Raw genomic sequence first — 20,440 nt, 5'->3', positions numbered from 1 at the left:
TAAAATAATATATACAAATATATTGAAATGTGTGACCATGGACCACAAAACCAGTCTTATGTAGCATGGTTATATTTGTAGCAAAAGCCAAAAACACACTGTATGGGTCAAAATGATAGATTTTTCTTTTATGCCCAACATCATTAGTATATTAAGTAAAGTCATTTTTTGTTATTAGTAATATGCATTGCTAAGAACTTCATTTAGAGAATTTTAAAGGCGATTTTTTTTTTTGCACCCTCAGATTCCATATTTTCAAATAGTTGTATCTCGTAACATTCTAACAAACCATACATCAGTGGCTAAAGTTTATATAAGCTTATTTATTCAGCTGTCAGATGATGAATATATCTCAATTTGGAAAAAATATTGACCCTTATGACTGGTTTTGTGGTCCAGGTTCACATGTATTACAAACTTTATTCATAGGATTTATGAATTTATATTTATTTATGTATTTATTTGTTAATTTACTTTTGCATTGTGTCTGTCAGTTTCAAGTAAGCATACATTAAGCATAAATTATTATTGTTACCCTAATGTGTCTGGATGTTTTTCACATTTTGTACTATATAAAATTAAAAATATGCTGTGATGCAATTTTGTTTCAGTTTAGTGTTACGGCACGGCAGTATGACAAATACTCCCATTATGTGTAAATACCCTAAAGGTCTTGGGAATTTGGGTGGGGATGTGTTTGTCATGAAATTGTCATGATGAAAAAAATGTGATTCTCCCGAAATAGGCTTAATTTATGCAACATACTGTATAATCTATTATGTCATTTCTTATCACAATAATGACACAGACATTTTTTAATGGATTTCATGAGATTCACTCTTTTCTGTATCTTTCAGAGAAGGCATTGTTTATAAAAGGTCAGGAGGTCACCGTATCCCTGGCATGAACTGCTGTGGCCACAATGAAGTCTGCTACCGCTGGTCCAAGAGGTAACTATTCATGAAACACAAAATCCGCTAGATTTCTTAAGTGAACCACAGATTAAAGAACTTCTTTTCCAGAATGAATATTTCCTGATAATATTTACTTACCCCGTGTCATCCAAGATGTTTGTCTTTCTTTCTTTAGTCACAAAGAAATTGTTTTTAGAGGAAAACAACAGGTTGAAGGTCCAAATTGCAGTTTTAATGCAGCTTCAAATGGCTCTTCACGATCCCAGCCGAGGAATAAGGATCTTTTCTAGTAAAATGATTGGTCATTTTCTTTTTTGTTTTATATGTTACTCTTCAGCTTGGATAGTGTAGAGCCCTTTGAAGCTGCATTGAAACTGCAGTTTGGACCTTTAACCTATTGAATTCACTATTTGGAGAAAAATCCTGGAATGTTTTCTTCCAAAACCTTAATTTCTTTTCAACTGAACAAAGAAAGACTTGAACATCTTGGTTGACATTTTCATTCTGGAAGTGAACTTATCCTTTAAAACGCATTCATGCAGTGAGGCTGTGCTCTTCACTTTGAGCTTTATCATATGTGAGAACACTCTTCAAAGCAGAGTTATCTGTAAAAAATACACCATTCAGATAGACTGGGCACACGTACACACACCATACAGCCTCTTTGAGTCTAGCAAGCTGTTTATCTCTGCTCCACTGATACCGTACTGCTTTCATTCTCTGATTTCTGCTTTCTGGTATAATAATGCCTTAGAAAAGCACAGTTTTGACCTTATGGTTGTGATGGAGTCTAATGATGAAGTGTTTTGTGCTCTTTGTTTAGGTGGCTTGTTGTGAAGGACTCTTTTCTGCTGTACATGAAGCCAGACACAGGTGCCATTTCATTTGTCCTGCTGGTGGACAATGAGTTCAGCATCAAAATGGACTCTAAATACACAGATACCAAGCATGGAGTGAAGATAGAGAACTTGTCCAGGTGGGTGCACCCAGGAACAGTGGAAATTTACTCAGTCTTAGATAAGCCTAGATGTAGATGAGTTTGTTTCTTCTTTGGAAAAGATTTGGAGAAAAAACAACTTGGATGAATGCCGTCGGCTGATAAAAACATCATGATAATCCACAAGTAATCCATATGACTCAAAAACTTGGATGAGTCCTAATATTACTTTCTACCGTGAAAAGTCATTTTGTCTAAATCAGGAGAGAAATATGAACAGATCAAGAACAGTTTACAAGTGAAAACTGGCTTTAAACAAACATGTTGGAAGAACAGGGATGATTTTTTTCCGTATTATGGATTATGGACTCCTATTTGGCCAGAAGCAACCATTTAAACCGTTTGAATTGGTTTCTTACAAGCTTTGTGCTTCACAAGACTTTAATTGATCATGTACATTGCTGTTCAAAAGTTTGGGATCAGTAAGACTTGTAATGTTTTTTTTTTTTTTAATAAGTCTCTTATGCTCATCAAGACTGCATTCATTTGATCAAAAATACAGAAAAAAAAACAATAATACTAAAAAATGTTATTTTATAAATGTTTTCATCAGCCATTACAGTCTTCAGTGTCACATGATCCTTCAGAAATCATTCTAATATGCTGATTTATTATTAGAATTATCAATGTTGGCAACAGTTGTGCTACCAAATATTTTTCTGTGATCCTTTTTTTGGGATTCTTTGAGTAAAAAGTTAAAAAGAACAGCATGTATTCAAAATATAAATATTATTTACACTTTTTATCCATTTAACACATCCTTGATGAATAAAAGTAATAATTTCTTTCAAAAAAAAGTAAGAATAAAAATGTACTGACCCCAAACTTTTGAACAGTAGTGTACATTGTTAGAAAATATTAATATTTTCTTTCTTTTTAACTTTTTATTCATCAAAGAATCCTGAAAAAAGTATCACAAGTGTTCCAAAAAATATTAAGCAACACACCTGTTTCCAGCACTGATAATAAATCAGCATCATGTGACACTGAATACTGCAGTAATGATGCTGAAAACTCAGCTTGGATAACAGGAATAATTTAGATTTTGAATGTATATTAAAACCTTATTTTACATCGTAATAATATTTTACAGTATTATTTTTTTTCTGTATTTTTTAATCAAATAAACACAGCCTTGATGAGCATAAGAAACATACATAAAATACATTTAAAAGCTTACTGATCCCAAACTTTTGGGGCAGTGTACATAACTTGTCGAGTATAGAGTTGCATTCATTAGCTGTTTGGACTCTCATTCTGACGGCACCCATTCACTGCAGACAATCCACTGGTGACCAAGTAATGCATTTCTCATTTCTTTCGATGAAGAAACAAACTCAACTGCATCATGGGTGGCCTGAGAGTAAGCACATTTTCATCAAATGTTCATATTTGGTAAACTATTCCTTCGATTTCAAACATATTGTCACTTATAAATGTCTCTCTCAGTTTGTAGACCGTTTGTGTTTATGTGTGTGTGTTTATGTCTTGTCCAGGAAACTAGTGCTGAAATTCACTAGTTTCAGACATGCACGGTGGTGGGGTCAGGCCATTGAAAGCTTTGTCCGGAAACATGGCAAGGCCTTTTTAAGAACGCACCGCTTTGGATCTTTTGCCAGGGAGGAGGAGAACATACCCTCTAAATGGTATATTTTAACTAAGACATTGTCTTCTTATTTAAGATCTTAGAAACCATTTACCCTGTTATATCTGTCAGCTAACAAAAAATTATTGTTCAGGTATGTGAATGGCAAAACCTACATGGAGGATGTCGCTAATGCGCTGGAGGAGGCCAAAGAGGAGATCTTCATCACAGACTGGTGGTATGTACTCACTGTTTACCTTCCAACAAGAAAACATGTCCAGGCAGACAGATAGTCTCAGCCCAGTTCACACTATTGCTTGAGCCAATGTTGCTATCACAGGCTGCACAGATTGCTTCAACAAACAGCAATGTTTTGATAGCTCCAAAGTGTCACAGTGTTTATATTTTTCTGGAAAATCAACCTATTAATAGCATATGTATAGTGTGTGCATATCAGCTGTGATAGGAGAAAACAGAGAAGATGGCATCTCTTTTTTTTCACTTCTTCTTTTTTAAGGGGGTGCCAGTGGAAGTATAGGCTTATATATATTCAAGAAAGAGTCACAGTTATCTCTCAAACATCGACAGAATGAAAAATGCACTCTTTAATCTGATGTGAAAAGTTATTTTGTCTTTCTCTTTGTCTGCTAATGCGCTGTAGTGGAGCTGCTGTAGACATTACATACACACATGCAGAATGTGTGGCAGTGCATCAGGAGCTCAGAGTGGAAGGTGTATGTTATACAGCAAGACCAGTATCTTTCACTTCATAGGTGTTGAGTTTCAGGCATCCTTATTTCAAAAATACCTCTATTTATAGACGCAGTGATGTGTGTGATCCTGTGTGTGTGTGTATGTGTGTGTGTGTGTGTTTGTGTGTGTGTGTGTGTGAGAGAGAGAGAGTGAGAGTGAGTGGGTGGCTATATGAGAAATCGCTGCATATCTTAATGTGTATTTTTGATGTAGTTGTACGTGTGGAATATGAAACATCAAACGTTCATTTGATGTAAACCAACGTTTTGCCATTTAGTATCAAAATGGAGCATTTGCAATTAATTATGGAAGACTATTTTTTTCCTACACTTGATGAATGAGAAGGTGTGTTCAAACTTTTGGTCTGTACTGTATATTTTTTGTTTATTACAGATTTTACTCTACATTTGTGCAGTTTTCAGTGGGTTAGTGATATTTTTTTAAATATATATAAATATTTTTAAATGGGTTTTTATACAAAAACTGCTTTTTTATGTAAAATTCACTTTATAAAAGACCCACATTTCTAACTTTAATTCATGGGGATAACATGGATAATTTCACATGGTTTAGTGTAAGATTTTTTCCCATCTTTTGGAAAATCCAGTTTTAAAAGTAAAAAAACAAAACAAAAAACAAAACAAATAACTTTTACCAGTAGGTGGCTGCAGAGCTCCACTATTTGCTGTTTGACCACCTGAAAGATATTTTTTCACAAGTTTTTTTCAGTTGAATTTATATCTAAAGTACAGACCAAAAGTTTGGACACACCTGAATGAGACAATTCGAGAGCTTTCTGACCCTCTGACTTTCTGAATTTTATAACGCTACAAGAAGCGACTTTACTCAACCATTTCTTCTCTTCTTCAATGTGCAGGCTGAGCCCTGAGATCTTCCTGAAGAGGCCTGTAGTAGAAGGCAATCGCTGGAGGCTCGACTGCATTTTGAAACGTAAAGCTGTAAGTCCTCTGAACTTAATTCAAGTATCCCTGGTACCATGCTTATAATATTAAAGGAGAAGTCCGGTGTGATATTGACCTAAAGTGTGTTGAATCATGATACCGAGTGTGAACTTACCCTTCATAGCTCATCTCGGCTTGTCCACTGCAGTCCGAAATCTGGCGTTAGTTAGCCGATGCTAACAACAGGTTGTCAATGAGGGTGAATAGGGCATCGGACTAGCCATGTAAATAAATCACTGTTTTACACTGTTTACGAAGCACAAAGTAGCGCCACACTTCATTGGTAGACTTCCAAGGGCCCGGACATTTAAAACGAGACATTGAGAACTTTGAAAAAGCACTGGTAGTTTATTTACAAGAAGATTTATACAGACATTCCCCTTAGTAAAATTACCGGTCGCCGCCATCTTGAATTTAGTCACGATAAGTCCAGTGACGAGCAGGAAGGAATTTATCAGGTTATCAACTTATCAGGTTGTAGTTTCCTAAGTGGGATACACAGACATGTATATAAAGCAGCGGTTCCCAATTCCAGTCCTCGCGCCCCACCGCTCTGCACATTTTGCATGTCTCTCTTAGTTAACACACCTGATTCAGATAACCAGCTTATTAGAAGTGAGGTCCGTGCAGGAACTGCGATCCGATTGACATGGTCCCTGCAAAGTGTTCATTGCTCCCTGCTCCTTAAGCAGGGGAAATCTGTTTACTATACTTCGAAACATTCATTCACATATTTGCGCTACGCCACCGCATGTAGCGTCTTCACACACAAATGAAACTTACTAGAGAAGTGTGACATAAGTGCATCTGTAAAAAAATGCATTTTAAATTTACGTCTCGCACGCTTTAATGACCTTCAAATGGAACACATACGTTCGCTTCGAACTAATGAATAATGGCGGAATATCCTGTGATGTCCACTTCGAAGGGCAGTAACGTTGGAATAGAACAAACGTCGGAAGCGATGCGTGAAACTGGAATTGGGAACCGCTGATATAAAGTAATGGTATTTAAATATTTATTTTATTAATTTATTTACTTACAATAAGTATTTACTATGTTTATTCATTTGCTTATTTACTTGTTTTTTTTTTTTACTTATTAACTTATTTACTTAAACTATTATTTATTTTAGCAACAAGGAGTGAGGATCTTTGTTATGCTGTATAAAGAAGTGGAGTTGGCACTCGGGATCAACAGTGAATACAGCAAAAGAACACTAATGCATCTTCACCCAAATATCAAGGTGAGCTATTTGTGATTTAATCTGCTTTTGCAAATCTTACCGGACATTTTAAGACTGAAATACACTACACGACTTTTGAAATCTGAACCAATTTTTAAAACACTAGGCATCATACACCTACCAACTTTGTAAAAAGTGGCAGAGGAAAACAGGCCATATACGCCTGAGGATCATACTAGGTAGGGTGACCATATGTGACCAAAAAACCAGTAATAAGGGTACATTTTTGGACAATGGCTGAGATACAACTATTTGAAAATCGGAAAATTAAATTAAAATATTGACCATATGCCATCACCATTATAGACTGATCATAAGCACAGCTTAAAGGGGCTATATGCAATTTTCTGAAATTTAAACTCGCGACTGACACCTGTGGCCAAAAAGCGGAACTGCTCTTCCTTTCTGCTCGCTCTCGCAGCGCGCGCTCATACATACACACTTCACAAGTCATCCGCTGCAAAGAAGTCAACATTATGTTTACAGAGGTAAGAACAGTCAAATACATATATTGTTTGAGAAACTAAGTTTGTTTGCAATAATAGGCTAATTGCTGACTAGCGGTGGTGGCAGAGTGATCTGAAACGTTTAGGATAGGATACAGGCTTATAGGTGCACCCACAGTGAGCTGACAAGGTGTCAGTATGCTCATCAGGAGATGTTGGAGTCATAAATGGTCAAATAAAAAGGCTATTGTTACGTTTATTTTGGGGAAAAAGTTGCATCTAGCCCCTTTAAAGGCTTACTATCACAGTGGCCGTCCTTTTCAAAACTTATGTCTACCACAGTTTTAACAAAGGTAGTGCATAGGGATGGGACAAAAAATCGATTCACCTAACTATCGCGATTTTTTTATTTACGATTTTAAAATCGATTTTTTTTTACCCCAGAATCGATATTAATTCATATTAAATACATTGCTTTATTTTAGCACTTACTTATAAACGAGGCAGTCGAAAGTTACGTCTTTTATTTCAGCAGCGGGCGATGTGTTGTATCGGTTACATGATGTCACATCTCTTACTAGCAAACATGAAAAATTTAAAATGGCGGAAGGAAAGACAGCAAGAGATATACAGCCTGCACCATCACACTTTAAATCACTTTGGATTTCACAAATTACCAGGGAATGAACAGCTAGACATGTCTAAAGCAGTGTGCAAACTCTGTCGAATACTGGTAACCTACTGTGGTAATACAACTAACATGAGCGCGCATCTTGCTCGACATCATCCAGAGTTAAACGCCAAGCAACCTGAGAAAGCAGAAGCGTCTGCAAGCCAACGAACTCTAAATGAGACATTGTATAAGTTACCCAGCGTTTCTGAAAAGGCAAGGCGGATCACTGAGTCAATTGCTATGTTTATATGCAAAGACATTCGACCGTATGCCGTTGTAGAGAATGACAGAAAGAAGCATTTTTGTTATTATTTCTATTATATATTTTATTTATTGAAGTCCAGAGTTTAAAAGAATGGCTTACAAGTTAAAGTTTAAGTCTAAGAAAGCTATTATGGACTCTTCATTTTATTTTATTAATGTTTCTAGCTTGAGCACTTCAAGAAGTATTGTTCTGTTGGACATTTAGTGGCTGTTTGTTTATGCTGAAATATTTAGTTTGTTATAAACTGAAATAAAACAGGAAAAATGCTAAAATGTTTTTTTATTGTGTATATATTGTGTACTATTCACATTTTTCCATATGGTCTAGAGAGAAAAAACAAAATCGCAACACATTACAATATCGAATCGCAATACTTGTAGAATCGGAATTCTTAAAAAAATCGCAATACATATCGTATCGGCAGCCAAGTATCGGAATCGTATCGAATCGGGAGGTAGGTGTATCGTCCCATCCCTAGTAGTGCATCCAAAGCGATTTAAATACTAAATTGGTGGAAAATCTGTGTTTTTTTTCCAGGCATTATGTGATTGTAACTGTTCCTTTCTCTTAACAGGTGATGAGGCACCCTGATCACGTGTCCTCCACTGTCTACTTATGGGCACACCACGAGAAGATTGTAGTCATCGACCAATCAGTTGCTTTCGTTGGAGGAATTGACCTTGCGTATGGCCGCTGGGATGACCGTGAGCACCGACTGACAGATGTGGGAAGTGTAACACGTTCTGTTGCTCAGGCCATGGAGCAGGTTCGAGACATCATCATGTCCACACGAACATGATACATTTAGTTTGCAATTTTATCAATGCAATGTTTTCATGTCAATGCCAGTTAAAATTTCGTGCAATTCTGCATGTTTTCAGACTCAGGAACTGGATACATCCACACCCAGGAAAAAAGGATCCACTGGTGGAAACAGCAGCCGGTCGATGGTTGGTGACTCAGTGGACCTGCCCAAACTAAAAGGCATTGGCCGTACTCGCAAAACACGTTTTAGTCTGTACCATCACATCCAACGTGGCCTTCACCATGCTGACAGCATCAGCAGCATCGACAGCACCAATAGTAAGAGACTCTTTCGTAACCAAACTGAAATTGATTCCACAATACAGTCTGTGTTTGGTTAATTTGTGTGAGATTTTCTGGTAAATTTGCTTATGACTAATTCCTCTGTGACCTTAACTAAAAAGGATTCTTGAAGGGAAAGTTTACTAAAAAATGAAAAGTGTCATTGTTTACACACCCTCATGTCAACTAACTTTTTCCATGTGCTCGTGCTGGTCATATTTTTTCCATTTACAGTAACACATGGGATAGCAGTCATTTTTGCTTATACTGTTGGTGTTTAGATCCACATCCCAATTTTTGGCAACCCCCTACTTTAAGTTTCGCTAAGCTGATTACTCATTAAAAACTTTAAAAACATAAAAAATCCGCAAATTCTTTGGTTTTTCAGCGTTTTTGTGTATTTAAACCCTTTCCGACAATGACCGTATGATTTTAGGATCCATCTTTTTTACACAAAGGACAACTGAGGGACTCATATGCAACTATTACAGAAGGTTCTAACGCTCACTGATGCTCCAGAAGGAAACACTATGCATTAAGAGACGGAGGGTGAAAACTTTTTAAATTTGAAGATCAGGGTAAATGCAACTTATTTTGTCTTTTGGGAAACATGTTAGTATATTGTGTAGCTTCTGAGGGGCAGTACTAAATGAACAAAATATATGTATTTACTATTTAGGCAAAATAAGAAAAATGTACACATCTTTATTCTGTTCAAAAGTTTACACCCCTGGACTTAATGCATCGTTTTTTTTTCCTTTCTAAGCATCAACGAGCGTTTCAACCTTCAGTAATAGTTGCATATGAGTCCCTCAGTTGTCCTCAGTGTGAAAAAATTGTTGGAAAGGGTTCAAATACACAAAAATGCTGAAAAACCAAAACTCATGAACAACTATCACTAAACAAAAAAACAACTGTGAATTGTTCAGGTAACAATACAGTATTAAAAGAATCAAGTGTATGTAAACTTTTGACCGGGGACATTTTTATAAATGTAACTATTATATTCTCTTGTGGACTATATGTAAACTTCTTTTATGTGAAATATCGTATTCTGGTCAGTACTAAATAAAAAAATAAACTGCATTTTGCATGATACCTCTTATTTTGGTAAAAAAAAAAATTACATTTTGCAGATTCTGCAAGGTGCATGTAAACTTTTGACTTCCACTGTATATATTTTTATATTTTATTATATTATTATATTTTTTCACACGAGGGATGCAATCTTAAACCCAGTTTGCAATTTTCTTAATCCGGTTATCACGAAATACTAACGCTAGACTATCTGGATTAGTATATGGTGCTAAAAGGTCAAACATTCTCTGTTACCTGTCAATGTCAGTCAGTCTGTGGATCTTGTCTGTATTTTTCTTCTCTGTTGGTTGTGCAGTGATGCTTATCCTCTCTGGCTGATAGTAGGCGTAGCTTTAGACACCCTGGCCAGACTCGAGCGATTGCCCCATGCTTTTCTTGCTTTAGCTCTTTCTGTTTGTTCTCCCTGCCATAAAAGACATACATATAGATCGGTTTGCAGTCTGTCTGGGAGAGGATTAAGTGTATTTGAGACTGGCTTAAAAACTAGACAGCAGAGATACGCTTTAATGAAATTACTTTGACCTCAGGGTGGATTTCATTTGTCGCTGATTCTTACACCAAAGTCATTAATTATTGCTATTAAGATAACAAATCCTTTGTTTTCCACTAATTATGAGAACATGTGTATTCTATTCCATATAGCCTTTATTCTTTTACAAATTATGTATATTTGTGTATAGTGTGCCTGTGTATTTTTACACACACACACACACACACACACACACACACACACACACACACACACACACACACACACACACACAATGATTTGAAAGTAATTTATAAGTCATTGAAAGTCATAGCTGTTTTGTATGTCTTGTGTGTTCAGAGAGTGGCTCAGTGCACAGTCTTCAAACAGGAGTGGGAGAGCTAATGGGAAACACACGTTTTTGGCACGGCAAAGACTACTGCAACTTTGTCTACAAAGACTGGGTTCAGCTGGACAAGCCTTTTGATGGTGAGCCACATGTTTTACTGCCTGGCCGCTTTTAGTTTTCTTCATTTTAGTGATCATTAATCCAGGTACTCCAAGGTTAATTGTGTTATTAAACACAGTCTCTTCAATGCATTTCCGATGTTCACGATCCTCCTTTTTAACAATGTGCTGGACTATAGATTTTATTGACAGGTACACAACCCCCAGAATGCCCTGGCATGACATCTCCTCAGTGGTGCATGGGAAAGCAGCCAGAGATGTGGCCAGGCACTTTATACAGCGCTGGAACTTCACCAAAGTGAGATATTTAGCACTCCTTTTCTTTGGCCATGACCTGCACACTTTATGCTTCTGAATTTTCTTCTGTGCATGTCTTGAACTTTATTTTAAGATGTGACTTTTTTTATGAAGCATTAACTGGTTCTGTAAACCTTTTTTCATTATTGTAGATAATGAAGCCAAAGTACAGATCACTCTCCTACCCATTTCTCCTACCCAAATCTCACACCACAGCCAATGATATAAAATACCAAGTGCCAGACTGTGTCCATACCAAAGTTCAGGTGAGAACACATTAATGACTGTAGCTGTAACTGTTAGAGTGTGATACAAGGGACATTGTATGCCTGCTGATAAGGAATGGATACCTTGCATGAACACTAAGTAACTTTGCCATAAATGCCCATAAAAAATGGCTATAAATGTAAATGGTCTCTCAGGTTCTGCGGTCAGCTGCAGACTGGTCGGCGGGAACCAAGCACCATGAGGAGTCCATTCATAATGCCTATATTCAGGTCATTGCCAAGAGCAAGCACTTCATCTACATTGAGGTACACAATCCCCCTTCTTTACTTTGTCTGTCAGCGTTCAGTGATATGATTCAAATGTGTTGACAGCTATTTAGATGCAAAACGTGTAAGAAGTTATAAAACACAGTTGACAATTCTGTTGCTTCATATTGTTGATAAATGACATGTAGCAGTGGTTATCAGAGCATATCAGGGAGATGCCAAAAATGATTCAGTGGTAATCCTAGAAAAAACATGACTTGGATGTTCACCAAGTAAAAACAAACAAAAACATTGTTGAACAATTCGAAATCTATTTTAAAAGGACTTATAAGAAATGATTAAAGAACTTAAAGGGATCCCCTGACATTAACTTAAATGATGTCTCTTACTGCAATATGTAGTAGAAAACCCATGAACGATTTACATTTTTTTTTTTAAATCCACACGGTTTTATACATATTTTGAACTATGGGGTGCGCCATTATTTTGACGAAGTGAAATGATTGCACTCTGTGAGCTACTTGCGCTACCTGATGCTATTTTTACCACAATAAAATACTTATTCGATGACCGCAGTTTCTGAAAGAGCTTACAGGTGAAAATTGGATAAAAGCTTAGGCTTAAACGAAATGCCGTACCATCGATATCTCGAGTCTAAACGCCCCTGAATATCAAGTGAAATCTCCATAACAAGCGTCGGCATGTTTACATGCCACCAGGGTGGGATCTAGCATTTCTTGTCTGCCATTTGTAAGCTCTTTCAATAGCAGTGGTCCACTGAAAAGCCTCAAAGGAAACAGGGCTAAAGTGGAGAGAACAAAGACCTGGGTCTTTAGGAAGTTTTATTCGTCCACATGCATCTTCCCATAATTTTCTCCTCTTCTTATCGCTAGGAAAGCAGTGAAGACTTACATCGTTTACATCGCTTCTCTTGTAGGCCTTCGACTGAAAATTACAACCAAAAGTCGTAGCAAAAGAGACATTGTATCAGAATTTCATTTTCCGAGTCCGACGCCCCATAGTCCAAAATATGTATAAAAAGATGTGGGTTTTTTTTAAATAATGTAAATCTTTCAAGGGTTTTCTACTACACATTTCAGTAAGAGACATTGTTTGCGTTATTTTAAGCCATACAAATCTTTAAATAATCATAAATCATCATTTTACTGTGGAAATGTGGCCTATCTGAGGTAAAACTTGTTCACCTCTGTAACATGCCTGAAGAATTAAACTGATTGTTCCTGTTTCATTGTTTTTTTTTTCTTTCAGAACCAGTTCTTCATCAGTTGTGCCGATAACAAACATGTTTACAACAAGATTGGTGATGCCATTATTGAGCGAATCATCCGAGCTCACAAGTAAGTGTGAGAATCCTAATGCATTAACACTGATTGTCGATCATTACCATTAATTGGACCAGATGGGCTTAGTAGGGATGTGCAAAGACAGAAACATTATGCACATTTATTGTAGCTAAAACAAGTGGTAGGCCAATTTCTGATCATTCACAGATCATTTTTTCAGTACTACAAAAATACATAGTAATATGCAACTGAGACAGACAAATTGATTTATGGGTCATTCTATGGAAATGTCAACTTTTCTGTCCCTAGCCTTTACAGAAATATTACACTTAAGAACACTTTAGGATTACAATGTCTTTATCTTTTAAAATAAAACAATGTTATTTATTTTTGAATTAATTGTATAGAATTCCAAGCACCACAAAACAAGAAATACGTTTTAAAACGTCTCGCCATACCAAAAGTGGACATTTCTGTAGAATGATACTTTATTTTATTTTATTTTGTTTTATTTTAGTAGATCAACTGTAATTGCTAGGAATTTTGCCTCCTAACATATTTAACAAAAAATGTACTACCAGATTATCATGCTAGATTGTTAAAGGGAACATTAGATGCAAAATTTACTTGTTTACATCTTTTTATATAAATGTGTCTTAGCAGTGTGTGGACACAACCTCCCTACAATGAAAAAATCCATTCACTCCTCCTTTTTTTAAATCCCCACAAACCTACACCGTCTTAATTATCAAGCTGTTTTGATTTTCTGAGCTGTATGACATCACATTGTTCAGTCCCCGCCCACGACAGCTAACAGACTGTCCCTTATTAGCATATTTTCACTCTCAGCGAGTTGTACACTATCCGCCATTTTCTCAGTGCTCGAGCAGCTGTAGCGACAACAATGTCTTAAAAAGCAGTGCAGGTGTTTTGTAGTTGGATGTGAGAGTGAACATAAGAGTCTTCATTTTTTCCTGACATTAGAGCCACTGAGAGCGCAGTGGATTAGTTTTGTTTTTGATGGTAATCACTGAATACACTACAGCAGCTACAATACAGTAGCTCATTATCATTTAAAGAGACATGCATCAAAATGGGTCGCTGTGAACAGAGCTGTTTTTGATGAGGCAAAAAGGGTGTTGTTTTATAGACTTTCAACATACTTAAAGAAATTACGTCATTTCATGAAGACCCTAAAGAATCATTTCAACTTGTGGAAAACGTTTTTTTTTTTACCCTCATTTTACTCCCTCAAAAATAGTTTTCAAACAAAGCCATTCTTTCTGTTTATAATTATATCATCCATACCTATTAGTACAGCTTCACTTCTTCAATGAAAGCATATGAGATCAACAGTAAAGTACCACCTTCTGCCATATTAATGAAGTCCTGGCAACTGCAGTTCCCTGTGAAGTATGTGATTTACAGGAGACACAAGTCTCTCTCTGCTGCCGTCAAACACACAGGCTCAGCTGCAGAGACAGGCCTGTCTTTTACACACATTGACGGCTAATGAGAAGCCAGCACCTGCCACGGCACTGATGTGAGCCACACATGGCCTGTGGATGTGCCACTCTTCATTTAGTCATTCCAGGCAATACTGAAATACTGCACTGTTGTTTGTGCTGTACCAATGCTGGCATGCGCTTAAAGAGCTCTCTGGGAGAAGAGCCATTCGTAATGACTTTATAATCGTAGAGGCATCACACAGATTAAACACAAGAAATGCTGCTAAAGAGAAATGGGTTGGAAAGGATGTTTTAACATTTAATGGCAATGAAAGTGAGAGTTTTTGATTTAAGAATAAGTATGCATGTATTTACATCATGGATGTGTCGGATTGATGTTTGCTGTAATGTGTCACAGGGAGAAGAAGGTGTTTCGTGTGTATGTGGTGACTCCCCTGCTGCCTGGATTCGAGGGAGACATTACCACAGGAGGAGGAAATGCACTTCAGGCGGTTATGCATTTCAACCTCAGGTAGGAATAAAAGCATCGCTGTGCACATGTCTTTGAGCAAAAAGAGGGCAGCTCAGGTCAGACAGTAAAAGTGGGACCACCTGAGTCTCATACAGAGATTGGCACTCACAACAAAGAATAGGACTGTGATCCCAGATGAATCTTTTATTTTTGTTTTGCTGGATGGAAAATATAAAAACAGTTAATTTTAGGCAAGGTGAGGCATGTTAAATAAATAGATTATTTTATACATAGATTAATTTGTTTTCACTGCAAGGAATCATTGTTTTTTTTTATTAAATCAGTTTGGCTGTTTTTTTCTGTACAACCTGCGAGATGTTTTGCTTTGCTGAGGGCAGTATCATAATTTGAGCACATTTGTTACAGACAACAACATGAAAATCTGGAAAGGGCAACACTAGGTGTTCAGTGTTTTCGGATTTAAATATTTAATATTTAAATTTTGAACTTTGAACTTTGTGGTGTTTGTTTTTCTGCAATATTCGAAAAAGACTGCAATTGACATCAACAGTGATATTACTATAATGATAGAACTATACTGCCCTCCAAAGGCAAAGTGCAGTAACTATGCCAACACTGAAACTGAGAAAAATGCCTTTAAAGTTTTACACCAGCTAGTCAAACATGTCGACACTCTTGTTCCTCTGAAACAGAACAAAATTTAACCAGGAGACTTTGCCACAAGACAAAACAGTTGTCACAAAGTCCATTTGAAGCCTAAACACAATTTTGACCAAATGTGTAGTTACTGTGCTTTGCCTTTGGAGGGCAGTATACTATAATATAACTATAATGTCACAAAAATGTGTTTCTAAAAAATGCTATACTTATATGTATACTAATACTTTTCTACTCAGAATCCTGGAAAAAATATATCACAGGTTTAATATTGCTAATAATAAGAAATATTTCTTGAGCAGCAAATCAGTGTATTAGATTGATTTCTGAATATCCATGTGACACACAGGACTGAAGTAATATCTGCTGAAAATTCAGCTTTGTCATCACAGAAATAAATTATATTTTAAAATATATTACATTTAAAAACAGTAATTTGAAATTTAATAATATTTCACAATATTACTGTTTTTAACTGTATTGTTGATCAAATAAATGTAGCCTTGGCGAACATTAGAAACTTCAAACTTACAAACCTGTAATCTGTATATATATTTATTTATTTATTTTAGTTTTTAATTCATAGTTTGCGTTAAATTGGAATCCCGTTTCCGCCATTAAATAAAAAAGAGGTTATTGCGACTTTTTATCTCACAATTCTGACTTTTTTTTTTCTCAGAAATGCATGATACAAACTCATAATTCTGACTTTTTTTCTTAGAATTGTAAGATGTAAACTCACAATTCTAAGAAATAAAGTCAGAATTGGGATATAAACTCACAATTCTGATTTTTTTTTTCTCAGAATTGCGTGATATAAACTCACAATTGCAAGCTGTAAAGTCAGAATTGCAAGATAAAAACGGATTTTTTTTCTCACAAATGCAAATTTGTATCTTGCAATTCAGAGTTTTTGCCAGAAAAACTCAAAATTGTGAGTTATAAAGTCCAGTTTTGAGGAAAAAAAGACTGAAATGTTTTCAGAATTTCGAGTTTATATCTCCAGATTCTGACTTGACTCGCAATTTTATGTTATAAAGTCAGAATTGTGACTTTAAAAAAAATGTAGCCTTGGCGAACATTAAAAACTTAAAAAAAAAATAAAAAAAAAATTTAATCTTAAAACCTGTAATCTGTATATATATTTTTTTTTATTTTTTTTATTCATAGTTTGCGTTAAATTGGAATCCCGTTTCCGCCATTAAATAAAAAAGAGGTTATTGCGACTTTTTATCTCACAATTCTGACTTTTTTTCTCAGAATTGCGTGATACAAACTCATAATTCTGACTTTTTTCTTAGAATTGTAAGATGTAAACTCACAATTCTAAGAAATAAAGTCAGAATTGCAAGATAAAAACTCACAATTCTCACAAATGCAAATTTGTATCTTGCAATTCAGATTTTTTGCCAGTAAAAACTCAAAATTGTGAGTTATAAATGTTTTCAGAATTTCGAGTTTATATCTCCAGATTCTGACTTAACTCGCAATTTTATGTTATAAAGTCAGAATTGTGAGATATAAACTCAAATTTCTGAGAAAAGACACAGTTTTGAGATATAAACTTACAATTCTGAGAAATAAAGTCGCAATATCCGATTAAAAAAAAGTCAGAATGGCAAGTTTATATCTTGCAATTCTGATTTAATTTCTTCGATTTGCTAGTTTTTATCTCACACTTTTTTATTCAGTGGCGGAAACGGGCTTCCATAAAAATGAGACTAAAATCGTATTTGAAATGCATTAAAAAAGCTTTATTTTTCATACTGTTGCATTTCAAAGTCAAAAAAAGTAAAAAAATGTACAGTATTGTAGAACATAGAATTTTATTGAGCCATGTAGATGTGAAATATATTATACCGTAATTCTTTTGCCTAACATTATTTTTCCATTAGCAGAAAATATTCCATTGCATTGGCTTGTTTTCTTTTCAGTAACATTTATTGACAAATCATTCACAGTCCAGGAACATTTATTAAGATTTAAAGTAGTACACGTGCTTGGTATTGTTTTCAAGTTGTCTTGAAAAGCAAGCGTGTCATGTACACTGCAGTGACATTCATCAGTTGACAGCAGTAGCTGGTTTCCCATTGACGCAGTTAGCGCTTCCTCTTTAGTGAACTCCGGCACATTCTCTCCTCTCCTCTCCTCTTCTGATTAAGATTTAATGAGTCTGACAACACGCTAAACAGCTTCACAGCTTCTTTCGACTCTATCAGAGAGAAAGCGTGAGCAGCCCCGATCTACCAGACAAGCCTGCTTTCATCCTGCAGTCAGGCATGTTCATCCTCATCTCCACGATAACCTTTCCATCACGCTCTCTGCATATCATCTGGATGGAAGCAGGAATTTGTCAAAGAAAATTGTAAATGTCGCTGATGTGAGGATAATGACCCGTGTTAGACAGTGTTGTTTTCCAATGCCAGCTTACCAATTCATTCCATTACACACGTAAGAGGCACAGCCAAGTGTTAAATGCTTCTTTCACTCGCCCGGAAAATAAATGGAAATAAGCAGTGCTTCAGTGTCGCAGTAAACATGGAAAACTGCTGCAAGGTTTCTTTATTCATTTATTTTCTTCTTTATTTTTTGTCCCTTTTTCTTCAGCTCCCTGTCACGTTTCACGTGGCAAGACAGGTTTAGTGGTTTATCCACCTTTTTCTTCCCGTAAGAGTGGGTCGGGCCATTTTGTACATTTTATTGGTCTGGCTTTCAGTCGTATCCAGCTATTTTTAGCCGTACAAAACAGCTTGTATTGCTGCTTGATATTGCAAATTGGTTTGTCTTACCATATTATGTTAATGTATTATCTATATTATTAACGCACTGGTTTGTAATGCAAACAGTTTTACCGTTTGCTGCACGTTTTTATTCTTCTCATTATTTCTCATTGAACTGGAAGTCTCAACCATAGGCCTACTTCCATCTTTAAATAAGCTTGCTTTTACCATGGTAACCTAGAGAATAATGTTAAGTTACTCACCCCCTTGTCATCCAAGATATTCATGAACCGGTCTTGAACCGGAAAAAAACAGAGTTCAGGCAGAGCAAGACAAGACGAGCGTTTGAGATTAAAAAGTATATAAATTGTAAGACCCTTCATCCTCGGCCAGGATCATTTACAACCGCATTTGGGAGCAATTAAAGTGCATTTTGGAAGTTCAAACTCGGGGCACCATAGAAGTCCACTTTATGGAGAAAAATCCTTAAATGTTTTCCTCAAAAAAACATAATTTCTCTTTGACTGAAGAAAGAAAGACACAAAGATGAACATCTTGGATGACAAGGGAGTGAATACATTATCGATAAATTTGTGTTCTGGAAATAAACATATACTTTTAAGCGAACACATTGTGTTGTTATGACATTATGATAATATTTGAAATAAACACTTAATCATGGCCTGAATGTCTGTTTTTGTAGGACCATGAACAGAGGAGACTACTCCATAATCGCTCAGCTGAAGAAAGAAAGTAAGTCTAACTGTTCCCATCCCTCTTCTTTCTCTTTCTCTGTCTCTCTGTACGTGTCGGAAGTCGGGGAAGGAACGGTAAGCTGACGTGATTGTGACATAATTTAATGTGAGTTCTCATCTGTGGTTTACCACTACATTGCAACATGTAAGACTAGGGAACACAATTTTCAAAATGTAAAGAAGTTTCAAAATCTGCTAAATGGTTACATACCAGTAGAATGTATAATTGGTTGTCTGCTTGTGCCATAATAGTTGAGTTGGGGTGAAATTTATAAGGCTGTTGCGATAAACTCATAGATTTACACTGATTTATGAAGGATTTATAATGGAAGAACACCCAATTTTCATATTTCTTTCTTTCTTTCTTAGTTGATTTATTTGCAAAAACTTATTTATTTTTAAATCCTAAAGGGATAGTTGCTCCCAAAATGAAAATTCTGTCATTAATTACTCGCCCTTATGTTGTGCCAAAGCTGTAAGACTTTTGTTCATCTTCAGAACACAAATTGATATATTTTTGTTGAAATCTGAGAGCTTTCTGACCCTGTAGACAACTGAAACGACTGAAAAGGTATTAAGGACATTGTTAAAATATTCCATGTGACAGTAGTGGTTCAACCTTAATTTTATAAAGCTACAAGAAGGCAAAAATAATGACTTCATTCAACAATTAAACGTGAACGTTCAAATGAACTTGAACAGGGTCAGAAAACTCTCGGATTTCATCAAAAATATCTTAATTTGTGTTCTGAAGTTGAACAAAGGTCTTATAGGTTTGGAATGACATGACGGTTGAGTAATTAATGACAGAATTGTAATTTTTCAGTGGACTATACCTGTAAAGTAAACAAAAATACAACATTAGAGAATATGATAATAGTAAATTTAAATCTAAATTGTTAAAAATATTAATATTAAATTATTGAGATATTAACTCTAAAAGTCCAGGGTGTCCGGAGGGGTCTTAAAGTATTAAAAGTTGGTAAATCAATTAAGAGAGGCCCTTAAAAAGTATTAAAAAGTCCTAAATGTCATTTTCCAAGCTATTCAATTTTATATCTTTTCATTATAGGCTATATTTGTCCAAAAAGGTTGTATGTTAAAGTTTGCCTGAATTGAATCATTGCTTAGGTGAATAGTGGGATTCTGTGTAGTTTATTAATGGAATCTTTGGTTTATGGTTTAGAATTTATGGTTTACAGACAGTTAAAAAATAGTTGATGTTACAAATACATTGAATATACTGTGCGAAATCATTGTCCCGTTAGCTCAGAAAGCTTTGTTTTCCCTTTTCAATAAGTTTTTTTCAA

General features: G+C 35.7%; 1 protein-coding gene across 2 annotated transcripts in view; it reads left to right on the top strand.

The window, feature by feature from the left end:
- The window catches only part of pld1a (phospholipase D1a), a 45,202-nt gene that overhangs the window by 18,619 nt on the left and 6,143 nt on the right, over positions 1-20,440 (top strand). For both annotated transcript variants that reach the window (XM_073848620.1, XM_073848619.1), the window contains 15 exons: positions 858-950; positions 1,738-1,890; positions 3,408-3,557; positions 3,651-3,734; positions 5,127-5,208; positions 6,347-6,457; positions 8,416-8,607; positions 8,723-8,924; positions 10,855-10,983; positions 11,142-11,260; positions 11,412-11,525; positions 11,682-11,792; positions 13,023-13,111; positions 14,924-15,037; positions 19,079-19,128. In XM_073848620.1, the coding sequence (XP_073704721.1) occupies positions 858-950; positions 1,738-1,890; positions 3,408-3,557; positions 3,651-3,734; positions 5,127-5,208; positions 6,347-6,457; positions 8,416-8,607; positions 8,723-8,924; positions 10,855-10,983; positions 11,142-11,260; positions 11,412-11,525; positions 11,682-11,792; positions 13,023-13,111; positions 14,924-15,037; positions 19,079-19,128 (1,793 nt within the window). The remainder of the gene's footprint in view (positions 1-857; positions 951-1,737; positions 1,891-3,407; positions 3,558-3,650; positions 3,735-5,126; positions 5,209-6,346; positions 6,458-8,415; positions 8,608-8,722; positions 8,925-10,854; positions 10,984-11,141; positions 11,261-11,411; positions 11,526-11,681; positions 11,793-13,022; positions 13,112-14,923; positions 15,038-19,078; positions 19,129-20,440) is intronic.

The sequence above is a fragment of the Garra rufa genome, chromosome 10 (genome assembly GCF_049309525.1).
Source record: "Garra rufa chromosome 10, GarRuf1.0, whole genome shotgun sequence".
NCBI classification, from domain to species: Eukaryota; Metazoa; Chordata; class Actinopteri; order Cypriniformes; family Cyprinidae; genus Garra; species Garra rufa.
The sequence above is the reverse complement of the archived record's forward strand: the minus strand, read 5'-3'. Positions and strand labels throughout refer to the sequence as shown.